Source organism: Lagenorhynchus albirostris, chromosome 3 (genome assembly GCF_949774975.1).
Source record: "Lagenorhynchus albirostris chromosome 3, mLagAlb1.1, whole genome shotgun sequence".
Classification (NCBI taxonomy): Eukaryota; Metazoa; Chordata; class Mammalia; order Artiodactyla; family Delphinidae; genus Lagenorhynchus; species Lagenorhynchus albirostris.
In genome coordinates, this window is record NC_083097.1 from 27,854,610 (window position 1) to 27,873,139 (window position 18,530).

Consider the following 18,530-nt stretch of genomic DNA (forward strand, 5'->3'; position numbering starts at 1 on the left):
CGCACTCTAGATTCATCTATGAGGCTACAAGTCACTCTTCATTTCATTTCAATGATTTACTGATTTTCCACTTTGCACCTAACACTATGTTACATACTGTTTGGGAAGGGAGTTCCTACTCTAATGGGGCTTTCCAGATAGTTGATAAAACAAGATTTATATTCAAGGAAGACTTAAAGAATAAACATGACAGAGTATAAAGCCCGAGGTGTAATAGAACCTTGACTTAGGAGCTCGGTTATATTCTGAACACCAACTGCCTCGATGCTTTTGAAAATTCACTCCCTCCTCTGAGCCACAGTTGCTTCTTTGGCGAGAGAAAGAGTCTACATTAGGCACTCTCAAAGGTCCTTCTGACAAAGCTGTTCACTTCTGACATTCTGGGTTTTAAAGAAGTATAAGAGAGTATCTTTTAGAAGATGTGTGTGGAGAAACTCACAATGCAGAGATTGTTCCAAGGTGGGATTAATCAGAGAAGGTTTCGGAGTAGTGGTGGGTCTTAAGGTTGGCCTAGAAGCACAATGATGAAATGGTACTGCAAGCACTATAACTGTGGTATTGTGTGTGACCTATTGGGGGCATCACATTTGTAAACCTCATTCTTTTCCTATTCATCTCTTCTGCCTTTATGACTAAACGCATGCCATTCTCAACACATTATTACTCAACTCTACCTCAACAGGGGAGTTATAAAGGAGAGAATGGGTTCAAGTGGGTGGATGAGGAACAGCCTAACTCATTTCACAGAGCAGCCATGCCTACAGGAGCAATTACCCAGCCAAATTCACTCACGGTCCTAGTAACTCCCTCCGCCATATTCATTACCTAGTGATCTAAAAACTATCAAATCACACATACAAAGTGTCATCCATCACCCAAGATTAATAAGAATTGGGCAATTATTAATAGGAATTGGGCAATTAATAGGAGTTGGGCAATTATTCCAACTATTCCAATCCTTCCAGATGATCGGATTGGTGACAGAGTCCTAAAAATTCACACTGAAACTAAATTATCTGGAATGGTACATCAATCAATCGGACCGACCAGATGATGTGTCTCTTCTCTTGGTGCTTTCTGGAAGGAGATTTAGATAGTAAGTTATCTAATTTAGGTCAGAGTTCCAATAGCTTATTAAAGTTAAGGAATTTAAGCAGCTGTCCATTTTTGTATACAGAAAATAGAGACTCAAAAATTTCTTATTGCTTGCATATACTCTGCTAAGATTACAGAAGAAACTCCCAGGAAAGTTACCATCTATCTTAGGGTCTGGATGATGTCTGCAGAGAAATTACTCCTCCCCTTGTCCTTTCTTTCTCCTACTTGGCAAAGCTCAAGTTCTGAGTCCTCTGAAACCCTTATCAGAATCTACTATCCCTAATTCCTTCCTCATCTATTTTCCCTTTGAGGTTCACGGTTTCTAAATCCTTGAGACACATAAATAATATTATGGATTCCTTTTGGTAACCGTCTCCCTAGTCCACTATTTTTTTTTTCCTCTGAAGAAAGGAAAAACTAAATAATATTTTTTAAAAGTCCCAATTTCCAGTGGCCCTTTATGCATAACTATTATCTCCTACATATTAAAGAGAATATGGGTGTTGCAAGGAAATAACTTGGGTCAGTTTAGCTCTGAAAACTACCTGAAACTCTTTAGTACAAGGCAGAGAGGAGCAGTTCAGATCATCCCCAAGACACGGGAGCAGATAACATACTTTGTAGTGGACTACAGACAAAACGCAGCCAAAAGAACCTTAGCTGAATTCATCATTTGATAACGTGTTGGTATTTTCTCAGTTTCTCTTCACACATCATTATCAGCATCATCAAATATTTAAATCTGCTTTCCATATGCAGATATGAAAAGCTGTCTAGTAATATTCCATGCTAATGTATTATAACATTGCTGATACTGCAAAGCATCGTTTGTAATTTAAACTATTCTCCTCCAAGGGATTCAGAAGAAGCTTAAAAAAAATTTACCATTATGAATACCATATAAATATCATCAACTAATGTGGCAAGGATGTAAGAGATACCTTTTTCCTTTCCCGTCAAGAATACAGAGACTTGAGTACAGAGAAGTGAAGGGTACAAGGGTACATATTTTCTGGCCACAGAATGGGGAAGAGATAACAGATTTGAAGAAGAGCAGGTCTTGTTGTAAAAAAAAAAACAATAATAGAACAGAACAAATTCCTCCATCCAGTGAGGAGATTAAGTCACAGTACCCTTTAATCCGCAGGTTGGCTCCTTCATCTCTGGGACGCCCGGCCTCTGCCTCCTGTACATGACATGTGGGTGGTATACTCCCTCAGCCAGCAGATGATTTTTGACAGGCTCAATGAAAAAGTCTCCATGTGGCAGATGGAAAAATCCAGTCTGTAAATACATGCAGTACAAAGGTTTTATTTGAATCAATTCTTTACCGAGGCAAAGAAAATTAGTAAAGTGAAAATTATATAGATTATGATGAGCCCTGAAACTCGTAAGACTGGTGCTTTCATCGTCTGCCATGTGATCTCGCAGAAGAGCTACACGTAAATAATTTAGTGAAATGTCTTCATAGTCATAGTTATTAAATGTTTTGGGGTCATGATCCCTTTGAGACGCTAATGAAAAAAGTGTATATATACACACATATCCAAAGGTAGCATACAATTTTTCAGGTTCGTGGATTCCCTCCACCCCTATAACTCATTGCTGGATACCCATGAATCTTAAATTAGTGCTTCCCGGTTGCCCTGTTATGGAACTGGTATTTATAATCCATATTTCACTGACAACTTTTGGGAACGTTTACCTGTAAGTGAGCAGCGGTTTGACTTGAAGTGTATAATGCCATTCTGCTCTCAAGGAAACAAAGAAATATAATACTAATTTCCTGATCTGAGCCTGAGTTTCCAAGAGTCTAAAGAGGGCACTCTCATTTCACAGATACGGGAATCAGCCATAAGTTGGAGAATGCTGGGCAATGAGTAACTCTTTTTGGAGGTCAGGTCTAGAAGCGGTATAGCCGACAACTCTGTTTCCTCTTTGGGAAAATTTCCTAGTGCCCATTTAAGATGTTTAGAAATTGCTTTGCCAATGATCTCCTAGGATGGACTTAGCTCTCAGGATGTGAATTCTATATTGATGAAAAAGAGGGCTTGCCCTCGACGCCCCCCTTGCAGCTTCATCTTGAGGTGACCAAGAGCTCAGACTCTGGAATTAACCCGGGTTCACATCCCAGCTCCTCCACTTTTTAGCTCTGTGATTTGGGACAAATGACTTGCTCAGGTTAAGCCTTCTCAACTGCAAAATGGGGATAACCAAGGGATGCTGTGAAGATTAAATGAGTTAATACACGTGAAGCTCCTAGAAAAGGGCGTGGCCCATAGTCTTATCTGTTATTAGACTCTTGCCAGATCTCAGATTTTACATCTTTTCATTGTCTTAGGGTCTCCGGAGTCAATATAGCAGTTCAATGAATATTAAGTTTACAAAAATAAACCTGGAAAGTTTGAGGTTAGGAAAAATATGAATGGGTCCCAAAGTTCAAGGTCCCTCACCACATGTCAGCAAGCTGGGGATGCTCTGCTACACAGACGAGTCTGAAGATGGGGTGAGCGGGGTCAGGAGGCAACAGGGGCTCTGTGAAGGGAGATGCTCTCTGTTGAACAGGCTTTGACTTGGGGGTCTTTCCAAAACGTTTGCTGCACTGTACCAGTAATACAACCAGATCTAAACAGAAACCTCACAATTGGCTTCCTACTTTGATTACTGACCTTAAAGTATCTTTGATAACAGGGAGAACAGAAAAAAAGGAACACTTTACTGAAAGTCATACGAAGAGCTGTGTGACCTTGAATGGGTCACCCAAACTGTAAAATGTGGATGATGCCTACCACCTCATAGGGCTGTTAGGAGAAGCAAATGAGCTGAAGCTTAGCCGACTGCCATGCGAACTCTTTACAAATGCAGGGTGGTATTATTTTAACTACCAACCCCAGAAGCGGTTATATCTGACTTCAAATTTGCTGGCATTTCTTAGGAGACATGACATTGTTTTTCCTCAGCCTCTTTCTTTGAGGAAAAGCCTCTGGGACAGGAAGCACTGACAAGGTCCAGACTACAATAAACTAGCTGGAAACAGACTTATGCAGGACTGAGACTGGGTTCTATTTCTACTCTGAGACAAAGACCAGGGACACAAAGAGATGGTGTGCCTATTGCTAATGAAGCTCATTTGTTCCATGGAAACGCAATAGAAGGCAAGGACTCCTCGGGGACGGCTGGTGTGGGGTCCCTTTGTGCAACTGTCATCAAACTAATACTAAAGTCCTTGAAGAAAAAAATAACATCAACAAGAAGGATATATTGGTTTTTCTCCAGCCTCAAATTCTGGCCCCAGGTGGTGCAGAAGAAACAGATGGGGCACCAGTTGAGAACATAATAACTGTTTTATGGGCAATATGAATGAGGGTGTCTGAAAGCCAAACAAGCATTTTCTTAAAGGCTTCCTTCCATTTCCGTTCCTGCACAAGGCCAGCTTTGCCAGTGTGTACCTGGAAATCACCTGTACAGCCTAAATATTCCTCAGAAGCTGGATGGAGACTTAGGAGAACTGGGTGACCAGCTGGAGGGGAAACAGAACATCTGCTCATATGCAAGCAGGGCTGTTGGCCCCAGCACCCCGTGTGTGTCACGGAGAAGGGAAGGGACAGGATGGGGGATGAAGGGACATCGCTGGTTCAGGGAGAGTGAGGCGGGAAGATTTCCCAGCTGAGCGGCGCACCTCCCCTCTTCCCCAACATATAAACACAGAGCTTTGTACACCTGGTACCCAAATGGCCATGGGTCACTGGTCTCTTCTCATCTAACAGAGCCAGGTCATGCTCTGGTTAGAGCATATACCGGTTTTCTTTCCACCGGAAGGAAGGACTGGCTCCACTCTCTCCCTGAAGCTAACTGCCCAAGAGAGCCACCTTCTTTCACTGCCAGCTCTGCATCTAGACCAAAGAAGCCACTCTTCATTCCAGTCTTCTCGACAAACAGCTCACCTCTTATATCTCTGAAGGAGAATGAGAATGGACTTGAGGGCAAGGTATCCAATTCACTGGGGGCTTGAACAGGTTCCTGGAAGAACCAGAGCGGGATGAGCCGCAGGCAGAAGCTCAAAGCAGACAAGTTTGCCCTTTTACCTCCGTCATCTCCTCTTCCTCCTGTCAGTATCCAGTATCCCAGCACACTGCTAACTGTCCTTTGGAAATAAACTCACCTCCTTGTTTTAACTAAGTTATAAATATCTGTGAATGCTTCCTGAGGCTCTCTTCTAAGAATTGTTTTAAATAAGCTGTATTGTGAAGCATTATAAACATACAGAAAGATATGCAAGTTATAATTGTAAAGTCCCATAAATCTTTCATAGAGGGCACACCTAAACGCAGAAACAGAACATTCCCAGCAGCCAAGAAACTTCCTGTTTCTCTTCCAAGTCAATATCATCCCCAAGGGTAACCTTACTCTGATTTCTAACACTAATACATTTGTTTTAAACCTATCCTTAATTCTTTACAGGAAGCATTACTTGATATAAAAAAAAAATAATGTCTTCTAGTTCGTTTCGAGTGTTAGGGACTGGCCAATGGGAGAAATTTAAGGCAGGGGGATTTCTCAAGGTCCATTAAGCCGGACTCTTCATACTGCTTCCTACCAGTCCTAACCAGTGGGGATGAGACAAAGGACTGAGCTACCTTAGCATGAGTCATTTGGCATTGAACCTCTACTGCTGTCTGCTAAGGAAGGAGGGGGAAGAAGCTTAAGAATCTTTAGTACCAATTTATTTTTCCTAGTGGGAAACCGGTAGTGTCTTACAAGCAATTTGTGAATAGAATGTTCTAGAATTGCAAAGCCCAGAGACCTTGAAGAGTCACCTAACCTATGCTGTCATGCCTTCAGGTTTTACCACAGGTGAAAACGGCAGACCAAAGAATAAAAACAATGGTATTGTAAAAGACATAGGGGGAATTTATCAAAGACAGCACTCAGGGCCCTGTGTTGCACAACTCAAGGGGGTGCTCTTCACATAGAAAAAACTGTGAGTGGCGCCCCCTGGAGGTGTGCAGTGGAACATTGTCACCTAAAACTCATCAACCGGTCCTGGAAAGAAATTCCTTTTTCACTTGAAAATTTCAGAAGTTAACAAATCAATTTGTTTCTTCCCACGGTGATGAAGACATATGATGTGGAGCCTGTGCTCCACAACGGGAGAGGCCACAACAGTGAGAGGGCCGCGTACTGCAAAAAAAAAAAGAAAATGGGGATTTTTGCTTGCAGCATCATAGGAAATGTACAAGGTAAACTCCTTTATCTTTTTTACCTATGAAACCTTCAGTAAAACAAACACTGTTCTCTAATACTTTTTTGGTGTGTGTGACTAGAAATGCTGTATCCTCCCTCAAAGGTGGCACAGGGAGAGAAAGAGAATCACTGAAGCAATACATATGAGGAATCTCTTTAAGTAGAGGGTAAAATCGTCTACTTGAGGCAAGTAGGAAAGGCATCTGGGAAACTGCTCTGAAGAATGGGAAAAGGCACCAACCTTTGACAGAGCCCAGCTGAAGCCTCAGCTGAGATCGTGAGCCACTGAAAAGCAAGTCAAAGGAGATGACAGACGAGGCAAATGCAGAAGAGGTTGTGGTCAGAAAGGGGAATATTAAAGTTTAAGCATTCAGAGTTTGTAAGGCAAGCCTGGTGTGGTAGCATGAATATGGCCCCCAAAGATGTCCAATCCTAATCCCTGGAACCTGTGCATAGGTTGCTTTACACGGTAAAGGGGACTTTGCAGATGTAATTAAGTTAAGGATTTTGAGATGAGGAGATTGTTGATTCAGTGTAATCAGCAGAGTCCTCTAAGAGGGAGGCAAGAGGATCAGAATGAGTAGTAGAAGAGGTAATGACAGAAACAAGAGGCTGTAATGAGACAAGGAAGAGGCCACAAGCCAAGGAAAACAGGCAGCCTCTCGAAACTGAAAAAGGTGAGAAAACAGATTGCCCTGAAGCCTCCAGAAGAAATGTGATCCTAATGACACTCATGACACTCTGAATGACCTTCAGAACTGTAAGAGGATAAATCTGTGTTGTTTTAAGCCACTGCATTTGTAGTAATTTGTTACAGCAGCCTTAGGAAAGTCATACACCTGGTGAGTGGCCATAGGAATAGGTCACCAAAGGGAACCCAATCAAAGAATTCTAGGGAAGGGAAGTCAAGAAGGTGAAGGGTCCATGAGGTTAAGGTGTTCACCTTGACCCGCAGTTAAAAATACATTTCACATTGTGACCAGTATATAGCCAAAACATTTCAGGAGGGAATGCTTCCCTCTTTTGCTATGTAGAAGGCATTCTGATATATTCCATTCTGTGTTATTCAATTTAAATTATGGTTCTAACACACTAAGTTGATTTCACATCCATGTAATGGATTACAATCTGCAGATTCAAAAACACCAATATGGTGGAGAGAGCTTGAACTTTATTGCTAAATCTGGATCTGAGTTCTTATCCTGGTTCTATACTTTCTTCCTGTGTGACCTTGGTCAAGTAGTTGATTGATGAGTCTCCGGCTGTTCATATGAGAAATAGGGATTGCCTACTTGCTAAAGCTGTTAAGAAGAATAAATGAACTGTTTTGAGGAAGCACCTATTACAATGGCTGGCGTGTAGCATTCATTCAAAAATAGTGGCTTCTTATAAAATTAGAGAATCTTATCCTAAGACCCTTTGAGGGTCAATTTTTCAGCAGATACTGGAATTGTTTCCTCACCTCCACTCATCCACATCATAAACACTCTTCTATCGAGGAGAGATACTTCTCAAGGCATCTGCTATTGCTAAAATAATTATTAGAACTCTCTTCCCTTTATGGTGTTAAAAGTCTGTGTGCCTATAACTCCCACTCATCGTCTTAGCTCTGCCTTGTGGAGCTATACCAGATATGTCTAATATCTTTTATACATAATATCTACTTAAGTATATTAGATAACATTTATCATGTGGCACTAAGACTTCTCTTTTCAGCCTAAATATTTTCATTTCCTTCAATCATTTTTCGTTTCTTATTGTGCTAATCCTTTAGCAGTCTGGTTAATCTTCCTGACTACAGCTTGTCAATATTTCTCTAAAAATGACACCAGAATTAGGCATTGAGAGCCTAGCACTCCAATGCCATCAACTTTGGAGAAAAGAAATAGTGGGAAAAGTATTTTTTTTCCCTTCACAATAATCAAATTCTTCAGGGAAGAAATTGGTAAGGCAAAAATTTGGTCTAATAAGGACTTACTTCTTTTACTAGGGCTTAACGAAATGATCTATTTTCTCCATGTTGTTACATGGAGTCCAGGAAATGGGCTTCAGAATTTGGGAAAATACATAGTGACAACCCTGAAGACAGAATGTCTCAGTACTCCCTGAAGTTTAATGATTTTTTTCTTAAACGGCACCCTGAATTGACCAGACATCTTCTTCATTAGAGTTCGATTTCCCTGCCATTCTGACCATTCTTTCAGCATCCAAGTGGAGATGGTCGGTAAACAGTTCATGGCAGTGCTGCTTGGGATATGAACAGACCACACCAAAACTAGCCCTCTGCAAACAGTTCCAATCTCTCTGCAAAATGGGCTGGCAGTGCCTGGATGTTATTGCAGGGAGAAAGTTGGACTAAGAGTACATGTGATTTTTTTTTTCTTTTCCCAACTTTTTATTTAGAAAAATTTCACAAGTACAAAACCCCTCAAAGAACGGTAAAATCAACATCCATATGTCCCCACTTGGATTAAAAAATATTAATATCCTGCCACTTCTGAACTATATATGCTGCACTATTTGAAGGTAACTTGCAGACACTGTGGCAATTCAGCCTTAAGTACTTTATCAAGCCTGTCCTAAGATGCGGGCACTCTCCTATATAACCACAGTTCCATTACCTCACCTAAGAATTAGTAATCATTCCACAACATAATCCTAATTTCATTCCATGTTCCAATTTCCCATATTGTCTAGAGCTATTCATTGTTTCTTTCTTTCTTTGTTAGTAATCTAGAACTAATCAAGTTAATACAATGCAGTTTGGTTGTTTTATAATAAATTATTTTTTTTAAACCTCTGGAACGTATAATTTTATTGGTATATGTTAGACACACTCTTGGATCAAGAGTTTTAGGTTGGACTTTTAAATTAAAATCCACTGAAACATAATTTTGCCAAAGTTTCTTAAATTCACAACTTACAATATACTGATAGTCTCCTATCTCACTAGGTAGCTGATGTTTCATAAAATCCCCTCCTCTGAGTTAGATTCATGCCTTCAACTTGTTTATATATTTTATATTATTATGCTCTTGGGCTATTCAGTAACCAGACATCTGTTCAGAAATCCCTCTAGAAAGTTTCCTACATTATTTATGTCACTGCTAAAGCTATTTCCCCTCCCTTAAAAAACAGCTGCTTTACATACAAAAGAAAAATCATTATTTAGCCAGAGTGTTGATAAATGATTCTAGTTTCTTTTCTCTGACCCATCATTGCCTTTTATACACTGATTGGCTTCCTAAGCCTCTTCTGCTCATATGTACCTCAAGCACATAACTTAAAAAGTGGACTATTTCTTAAAAGCCTGTTATGAAAAGCAATAATATTTTGTTCTACCTCTCCCAATCCCCAGAGGTAATGACTCTTGACTTTTCTACCTTATTCTTCTGCAAGTTATCTCTATATTTTCTCAATAACATGCTGTTTTTTTTAAAAAAAAAAAATCAGTTTTAGACATTATCTGAAATACTGTCCCTGCTATAATAGATGAGGATTGGCATCGTTACACAATGACTCTGCCGTTTTCCCAGTATCATTACTTACGTCAAACCAATATAGGTGACTGCGTTTACATTTCTGAAACAATGCAAAGGCAAACCTGAAACTCAGCCAGTAGATACTGACACAACTTACTGGCCAGTATCTATTCTAATAGATTGGTCTCTAAGCCATACAGGGTACTAGTATTTCCTTTCTTGTATAGCATTTTATTATTCTTGGAATTTCTGCTCATCTTTCTTTTCTTATTGTGTTGTCTTCCCTGTTGTTACAATCCATTCTTTTTACATCCTCAACATACCAGCACTGTTCTATGGAGTCCCTCTTTTTCTTGGAGACATCCCTGGAGCTTGCCGTCTCCCTGCTCCTGCCTAGCGGCTCACAGGCCAGCCCCGGGCTATCCTATCCAGGGACTTCCCTCCATGCTACCTCCAGGTTAGAGCTACTGATTTATGGCTCTCACATCTGTATGTCTGTTTGTTCCAGCACCCATTTTCAAAACTGAGAAGTTTTTCTGAATATCAGTCCTTTCTGGGTGGCCACTCCCTCTCTCCCCAAAAGGTTTAGGGTCATCTCTTTACCCATGCTCCTTGCCAAATTTCAAAATTATGTGCCTTTGAGTGAGTCTTCTTTCATCCATTGTTTTGGACACTCAATAGACCATCTCACTCTGGATACTGCGTTTTTCAGCCCTTCAGTGATGAAAAAATACTCTTGGATGTTGGATCTTCTGGACTGCTCCTCCATTTTCCTTAACTTTTTCTCTCATCTTTTCCAAATCTTAGTCTTCTTTATCTACTTTTTGGAGATTCTCTTGGCTTTATCTTCCAACATTTCTGTTGATTTCCTATAAATTTCATAAATCGGTTTTTTCAGAGATCTCATTCTTGGCCTCTAGCTATTCCTTTTTCACAGTATCCTCTTCTTGTTTTATGGACAAAATCTACTCTAGAATACTCCCAAGGACACTATTTACAGGTTTTTGAGGTTTGCCTATTTGTCTGATGCATTCCTTTCTGTTTCCTGCATTATCTTCAAAGTTAATTTTTCCTGTTTATTTACCTTGCTCTACTTCTTTCTTGTTGAAGTTTTCCTAAAATGTCTTGACATCCATCCATATATATGAGGGAGTGCTGAAAAGCTGGTGAAGTGCTCTGTGTACGTATGAAGGACTTTTGACTGTTCAAGTGGGAATCTGGTAGGTACCTAATATTTATGGCTGGGGGATTGCCTAAATGCCAGAATGTAACAGTCTTTTTTTGTGGACCATTTAATTCCTGCAGAGAAGAAAACTCTAGTCTATAGTTTAAGGGATAGACACCTGTCTGTAGTAATTCTGCCTGAAGTACTAGAAGCAGACAACCATTTTGTTTTCAGCCCCATGCCTTCATTCTCCCTGCCTTCCCTCCATCATATCCAGCACTTCTAAGTCCCAAAATGCTCTGTGGTTCCTGGGTCAAATCAACTTCCTTCTTGTCTACATCCACCAGTATGCACACTCTGGGGTCGGGCTCACTTGGCCATGAAACATTGGTTATTACTTGTCCCACTTTCCATCCTCTAGAATTCTGTCTAAATCTCATGTCCTAAGAAAGCTCCTCTTTTATTCTCTGTTATTATTAGGAAGGAGAGGAAACCTACTGTGCCATCTGTCATCTTTGACAACTTTTTGATGGTTCCAGGAACATTAAAAATAATTAGATTAATAAGATATACTTTTTAAAAATTTTTTTATCTTATTTATTTATTTTTGGCTGCACTGGGTCTTTGTTGCTGTGCGTGGCCTTTCTTTAGTTGCAGCAAGCGGCGGGCTACTCTTCATTGCAGTGTGCAGCCTTCTCATTGCAGTGGCTTCTCTTGTTGTGGAGCCCAGTCTCTAGACATGTGGGCTTCAGTAGTTGTGGCACACAGGCTCAGTAGTTAAGGCTCACGGGCTCCAGAGCACAGGGTTAGTAGTTGTGGCGCATGGGTTTAGTTGCTCCACGGCATGCGGGATCTTCCCGGACCAGGGCTGAAACCTGTGTCCCCTGCATTGGCAGACAGATTCTTAACCACTGCGCCACCAGGGAAGTCCCCGATAAGACATAATTTTAACAGATTTAAATAAACAATGAGTTAAACCTTCACACCAACATCAAAGAGATTAAAACATGAAATTCATCCTTTTTCTAAACTCAGAAAAATAAGTCTACTTTTGTTTTAATTCACCATTTAAATTTGTTTATACCCAAAATAATTCATAACATAGAAATGATAACTGGCATAAAATATTTTAAAATCCCTACCAATAATTATACACTAAAATAACATAGAATTCTTGTCAAAATTTATACAGCATAATTTACTCAATTCTGGAAAGCATGTGGTAAGTTCTACAGAACTTTCTGAGGTACCTGAATGACAGCTGAAGTTTATCCACCACTTGTGACCTTTGCAGTGACCTTAACCTTGATGAGAGTGATGTTCTTGGAGATGAACTGGCCTTATGCAAATGTCAACCTGTCTGACACTTAATTCATGACCTCCCAAATTACTAATGAACAGTAATTATTAAGCAAAGCACAACAGTATAATCAAGAATTTCTGATCACGGCATTAACACCAAGAAAAGGGTTATTCTCTCTTTTATACTTTTTCTATAATTCCTAAATTTGCTACATTTGATATATATAATATATATGTATATATGTATGTGTTGTATGTATGTATATGTTTATATATAAAACACACATATACATATATACATTTGATATATATTTCTCTTATACACAAAACAATTATTCTGAAAAATTTACCAGTGGCTATCTCTATGTGACATGCTTATTTTATAAAATTAAAAATACAAACTTCTTCCCCTGTAAAGAAGAAATATAGGAAGTGTGGGTGAATATTCTTCATTCCAGGAAGTGGCACTTAACTCCCCCTACACTAACCCTGCCTTTAGTGTGGCCTGTGTTTGGTGACTTGGTTTCATATAGTGGCATACTGGAAGGGAAGAAAAAAAAGTAACTTTCCAATGGAGAATCACAGCCAATGCTACTCCAGCCAGGCAATCAGGGATAGCATCATCAGTGATAAGTTACACTGACAGCATACGCCCTTGATATGAGGTCACGAGAAGGGCACTTTCTCTCTGTTGTGGTCTTCCCCAAAATCCGTAACTCCAGTCTAACCATGAGAAAAACATTAGACAAACCCAACTTTAGGGATAGTCTACAGAATACCCCTCAGGTCGTCAAGGTCATCAAAACCAGATTAAGCCTAGGAAACTGTCAGAGCCCAGAGGGGGCTAAGGAGATATGATGACTAAAATGTAGTGTGGGGTCCCGAATGGGATCTTGGAACAGAAGACTGTTGTTAGGAAAAACTAGCGAGCCCTACATAAAGTGTGTAGTTTAGTTAACAGTAATGTGCCAATGCTGGTTCCTTAATTATGACAGATGCGCCATAATATGGTCAGATGTTAACAATATGGGAAACTGGGGGCCAGGTATACAAGAACTACAGGTAGTATCTTGGCAACTTATCTATAAATCTAAAACTGCTCTAAAATAAAAAGTATCCTTTTAAAAATTACAAACAGGGCTTCCCTGGTGGCGCAGTGGTTGAGAGTCCGCCTGCCGATGCAGGGGACACGGGTTTGTGCCCCGGTCCAGGAAGATCCCACATGCCACGGAGCGGCTGGGCCCGGGAGCCATGGCCTCTGAGCCTGCGCGTCCGGAGCCCATGCTCTGCAGCGGGAGAGGCCACAACAGTGAGAGGCCCGTGTACCACTAAATAAATAAATAAATAGATAGATAGATAGATAGATAAATAAATAAATAAAACAACTGTGTTAAAATTGATGGAAGGTGAATCCTAATAGACATCTGGGAAGAGAAATTAGAATTTTTTTCCATCATAAAATTGGGCAATTCTTCTGTCAATATGACCCCTCCTATCACAGTCAGACAGACACTCTCACACTTCAGAGGAAGAGAGGGAGGACAACCTCTGACATTTGGGACAATATGGATTGAGAGCCTCGGAAATGCACATTTTTGACCCCAAACTCCACTTGTAAAATTATTTCCTAAATAACTGGTTCAAATAAGGAAAACAGTTGGTGCACAAAGATATCCATCACTGCTTTATTTATAATGATGAATAACAGGACACAACCTAAATGACCAGCAACAGAGAGCTGGGAAATAAATTGTATAGCATCTATATAAGGGGACATTATGTAGCAAGTAAAAAATGTGTTAGGTTTTTAATGATATCGAAAAATGTTCATTATATGACATTAAATGAAAGAATACAAAATTGTACATTAAGCATGCTTTCAACAATGTAGAAATATAGAGAAGATATAGGAAAGAAATATATCTTCTAATGTCAATCATAGTCACTCCTGACTGGTTAGATAATGGTTATTTTCTCTTTTGTATTTTTGCTGAAAACCCTGAATTTGCCACATTGGATATATATTTCTTTTATGGTAAAATAAAGTGATCTTCAAAACATTTGCGAGTGCTTTTCTTTGTGCGATTTGATTACACATAATTTTTGTTTTCCTCTTTGTGCCTTTCTGAATTTTTCTAATCTCCATATTGGCACATGATATTTTAAAAACCAAAGAGTATGTATAAAATGTTTTATTATACTCTGTAAATGCAATGGTTTGAATGGTAACACACATTTTAGCTAGGGAAAGACTTTTAAGGATACTGAGTGCTATACACAGAGTATGATGTTAGGGGATATTTAATTAGGAAGCATGATTTTAAAGTGCTTTTAAAATACATTCTGTTCCTGATATCAGTCACCAGTTTGTCCAATTACATTGTTAATTACAGGTCCACAGGTGAAGCAGCTGAGAACAGGGAAGAGGGAGTGGGCTTGGAGAATGTACAGGGGGAGGAAGACAGAGAGAAGAGGGAAAAGACAAATACAACAGAAAAGAAAAAAGGAATTACAGAAAAAGAGGTAAAGGGAAGAGTGGGAAGGATGGAAAGAAGGCAAGAAAGAAAGAGCAAAACATGCACTGCTCTCAAATCTAGGAAATAGGAAGTTGGAAATTACATGAAATAAACTCACTAAAAGGCAATAATAATACAGGGTTAGAGATGTTCTTAATCAGTCGATAAACCAACAGGGTTATATCAGGAAGGAATTTTGTTTAAAAATGTTTCATAGCTGTGAGAAAATGTCCTGGGGAAGAGACCATTCACACCTGCGCTAGTCAATATACAAGAGCTCTGTGTGTAAGGAGACATACAGGTGGTCCCCATGTTGTCCTCGGAGTGGGTTGTCCTGCCCATCAATGGTGGTCCAGGACTCTCCCACTTCCACTTCCTTTCTCAGTTTCACTTGTTTACTGCACAGCGCACGAGGGAGAAGTGTGGATAATTTCTGAAAAGCAAATCTCTAAAGTCGGAGGGGTGATTTTGAAGACAACTGCTAACCCCAGGGAAATAATAATACCACTAAGCTTTTGGAGGCTTTGGGTGATCTAAATCACTATTTCAAAAGTCCTTCTAAATCATAAGAAAGGGAAATTCTTATTACCTAAGTATTTTCTGAGTGTCTGACTTGCCAAGATATTAGCTTTCTATCCTTTGTAAATGATGCAGGAGAATTGTACTTTGCCTGCTTTATAATTTTCGGTACAATTGAAAATGCAAGATGCAGTTATTGGACAGAATACATTCACATTTGTTTTATAGGGTTTATGGTTTAATATTATTATTCCAACTAATTTAAAAGGGTTTTAATGTTTGTGCTTTTCCCTTTATAGCATATTGTGGGTTTTAGCTATAATTTATTTGGTTTAAATATTCCTCATGGGAAAATAGAATCCCACATATTACCATGTTCAGGAACATTTAGTGGCGCGATAAGAAACTACCCAAGTTGTTATACAATAAAATGCACATTGTTAAAAGGAGACAACTAGAAAACAAAACAATATATGTGTGGTAGGCAAAATAATGCCCCCTACTGAAGACGACCACGTCCTAATTCCCAGAAACTGTGAATATGTTGATTACATAGAAAAGGGGAATTAAGATTGCAGATGGAATTAAGGTTGCCAATCAACTGACCTTGAGTGTGGAAAATTAGCCCGGATTATTCAGGTGGACCTCATGTAATCCAAAGGATTATTTTTAAGTGGAAGAGGGAGGTAGAACTAGAGAGATGGCAGTGTGAAAAAGACTCGGCCCAGTATTGCTGGCTTTGATGATAGAGAAATGGAACCATAAACCACGAATGCAAGTGACTTGTAGAAGCTGGAAAAAGCAAGCGACTAGTTTACCCTCAAGTCTCCAGAAGGAATGCAGCCCTGGTGAAGCCTTGCTTTTGGCTCACCGAGACACATTTCAAACTACTGACCTCCAGAACTGTAAGGTAAGGAATCTATGTTGCTTTAGACCACACAGCCTGTGATAATTTGCTAAAGCAGCAAACAGGAAACAAATACAACATTTGTTTGTATTACGTACATCAAGTGCAAAAGGACAGGCTGCCAGCTGGAATTGGCTTGCCAGTTCCAAATAAAGGAAGATTACCTAAACTTCGATGGAAAATAGTACCTACCCCTGGGATTGATGGAAAGGGCTAACTTTGCTCCCTGGAAATTTTAGTTACTTGGTCCAGACTAAAGTGTTTGAAAGAACTTAAAATGAGGTCATTGTATTCACCTTAAATCAATTACAGTGATGTGAGTTCATCTCAGCCCTCCAAGTTTTTGCCAAACCAGCACAATGAAAATGCCAAGGTTGTTAAGGTTGAAAACACAATTTCTACTAGGAAGAAAAATTAGAAAACAGCATTGAGATATTTAGTTGTCTTTCTAGAAATCTTAACATGATTTGGGACTCTGAGGTGGAATGCAAGGGGTGAAAAGAAAGGACTTAAAGGATGCTGGTCTAGCAATTAGGAGATGCAGTTGTACCCCTGGTATGTGACCTTATGCAGTCATGGAATCTCTCGGATCTCAAGTTTTGCAAATGAAAAATGAAAATTATAATACCTGCCCTGCCTTCTTCCCATGGGTATAGTGAAAAGCAAACAAAACTATATATGAAGCTGCAAGTAATACATATATATAACCGTCTATTAGTCTCAGTTTAATAATCACATTTATTTTGTGCACGATAAATTATGATTTTCTGCAAGTCACAATTATGCTTTAGTAATAGTTTTCTTTCAAATAAACCCATGCCTGGAGATGGTGGGTGGTTGCTCTTTTTATAATGTGACAGTCCATCTGACAAAGTCTCATCTATGGAAAGCATGAGCTCATGGTTTTAAACATGTCTTCATTCCAAAGGCTCCAAAAAGATCTTCCCAGAACAATCTGTTAAACCTCAAGGGCCTTAAGGAGGAAATGGCCCTTATGCGCTGGGTCCTGGTTGTTTCCAATTATGAACGGAGTATAGGAAAATGTGAAATCTGTGGGGAGCAAGAGAGCCCATTCAGATCAAGTTCCTGCAGCCCACTGGGAAATTGTGGGCACATCGCTGGATCCCTTCTCACTGTTTTGTTTTAATTTGTAACTTGTACATTGTTTGGGAGAAGGAGAAGTTTTCAACTGCCTGTGACAGTTCAACAGCTTCTCCCAGGACATATTAGGAACTCTGAATAAGTCCAGCTTTCATTGACATACGTCCACAGCTTTTCTGGGGTTGTGCAGCAATGTAAAGTGTTTCTCAAACCTGTCTGAAATATACATTCAAAACAATTCAGGGGTCTAAGCAGTCAGCTGTGAATCAGACCCAGGCAGGATGACTGAGATAATGTTATTTCATGGTCCTTGCTGTGCCTTCATCTCCCTCCCCCAGACATATGTGTGCTTATGATATCATCTTCTAGAAAGTCCTTCCCTGACCATGCAAACAAAAACGTAGACAGCCCCCACCCTAGCACTCCCTACCTGCCCCACCTCCTTTATTTTTCTTCAAAGCACTTATTACATACTATACATAGGCATGTATATTTACCACTTTAATCTTGTCTCATGTCACTCTCCATGCTAGACTTCAGTCCCATGATGGAAGGAGTTTTTAGCTATTTTGTTCAACCCTATATCTCCGTTGCTTGGAATACAACCCAACACATGGTAGGTGTTCAACATATAACTGTTCAGGGATGAATGTTGACTAATTGATGCCTAAAATCCATAATTAGATCTTTATTCCTTTGGCTTAAGGTAAATAAGGAATCTGTTTCCTGAAAAATAATTAAAATAACTTTGGAAGTTAGTAAGTTTTTTGGAAGTTAGTAAGTTTTTTGGAAGTTAGTAAGTTTTTTAATCTGTATGAAGGAGTGGGTCTCAGTCCTTTTCTTGGAACAGATGATGATAAATCAGAGACAAATTAAGTCAGAGCCTCAGTGAACAGAGAGGCATTCACCAAGACATTAATTGTACCATTCTAATGATATTCTTCCTCTTTCTTATTTTCTTGTATATTCTAAACCTCCTAAAGTGATTCGTTTTTATTATTAAAATTTTTAACTAAAAAAGAAATATCCAAAATAGTTACAAAAGAGGCTTCTAGTTTCTGGTTCTGCATGTAAGGAGCTTGAAAGCCACTCCAACCTAACAACACTTAAAAAGCTGAACAGACTGAAAAATCAACAACTCTTCTTGGATCCGTAAGAGAAGGGAGGACACAGAGCAAATCACTGCCCCCAAGACT

The 18,530-nt window shown here is 39.5% G+C and overlaps 1 protein-coding gene across 1 annotated transcript in view; it reads right to left on the reverse strand.

Moving 5' to 3' along the window:
* Positions 1-18,530, reverse strand: part of ADAMTS12 (ADAM metallopeptidase with thrombospondin type 1 motif 12) — a 387,137-nt gene that overhangs the window by 243,281 nt on the left and 125,326 nt on the right. The window contains exon 3 of the mRNA XM_060146935.1: positions 2,232-2,382. Coding sequence (XP_060002918.1) covers positions 2,232-2,382 — 151 coding nt within the window. The remainder of the gene's footprint in view (positions 1-2,231; positions 2,383-18,530) is intronic.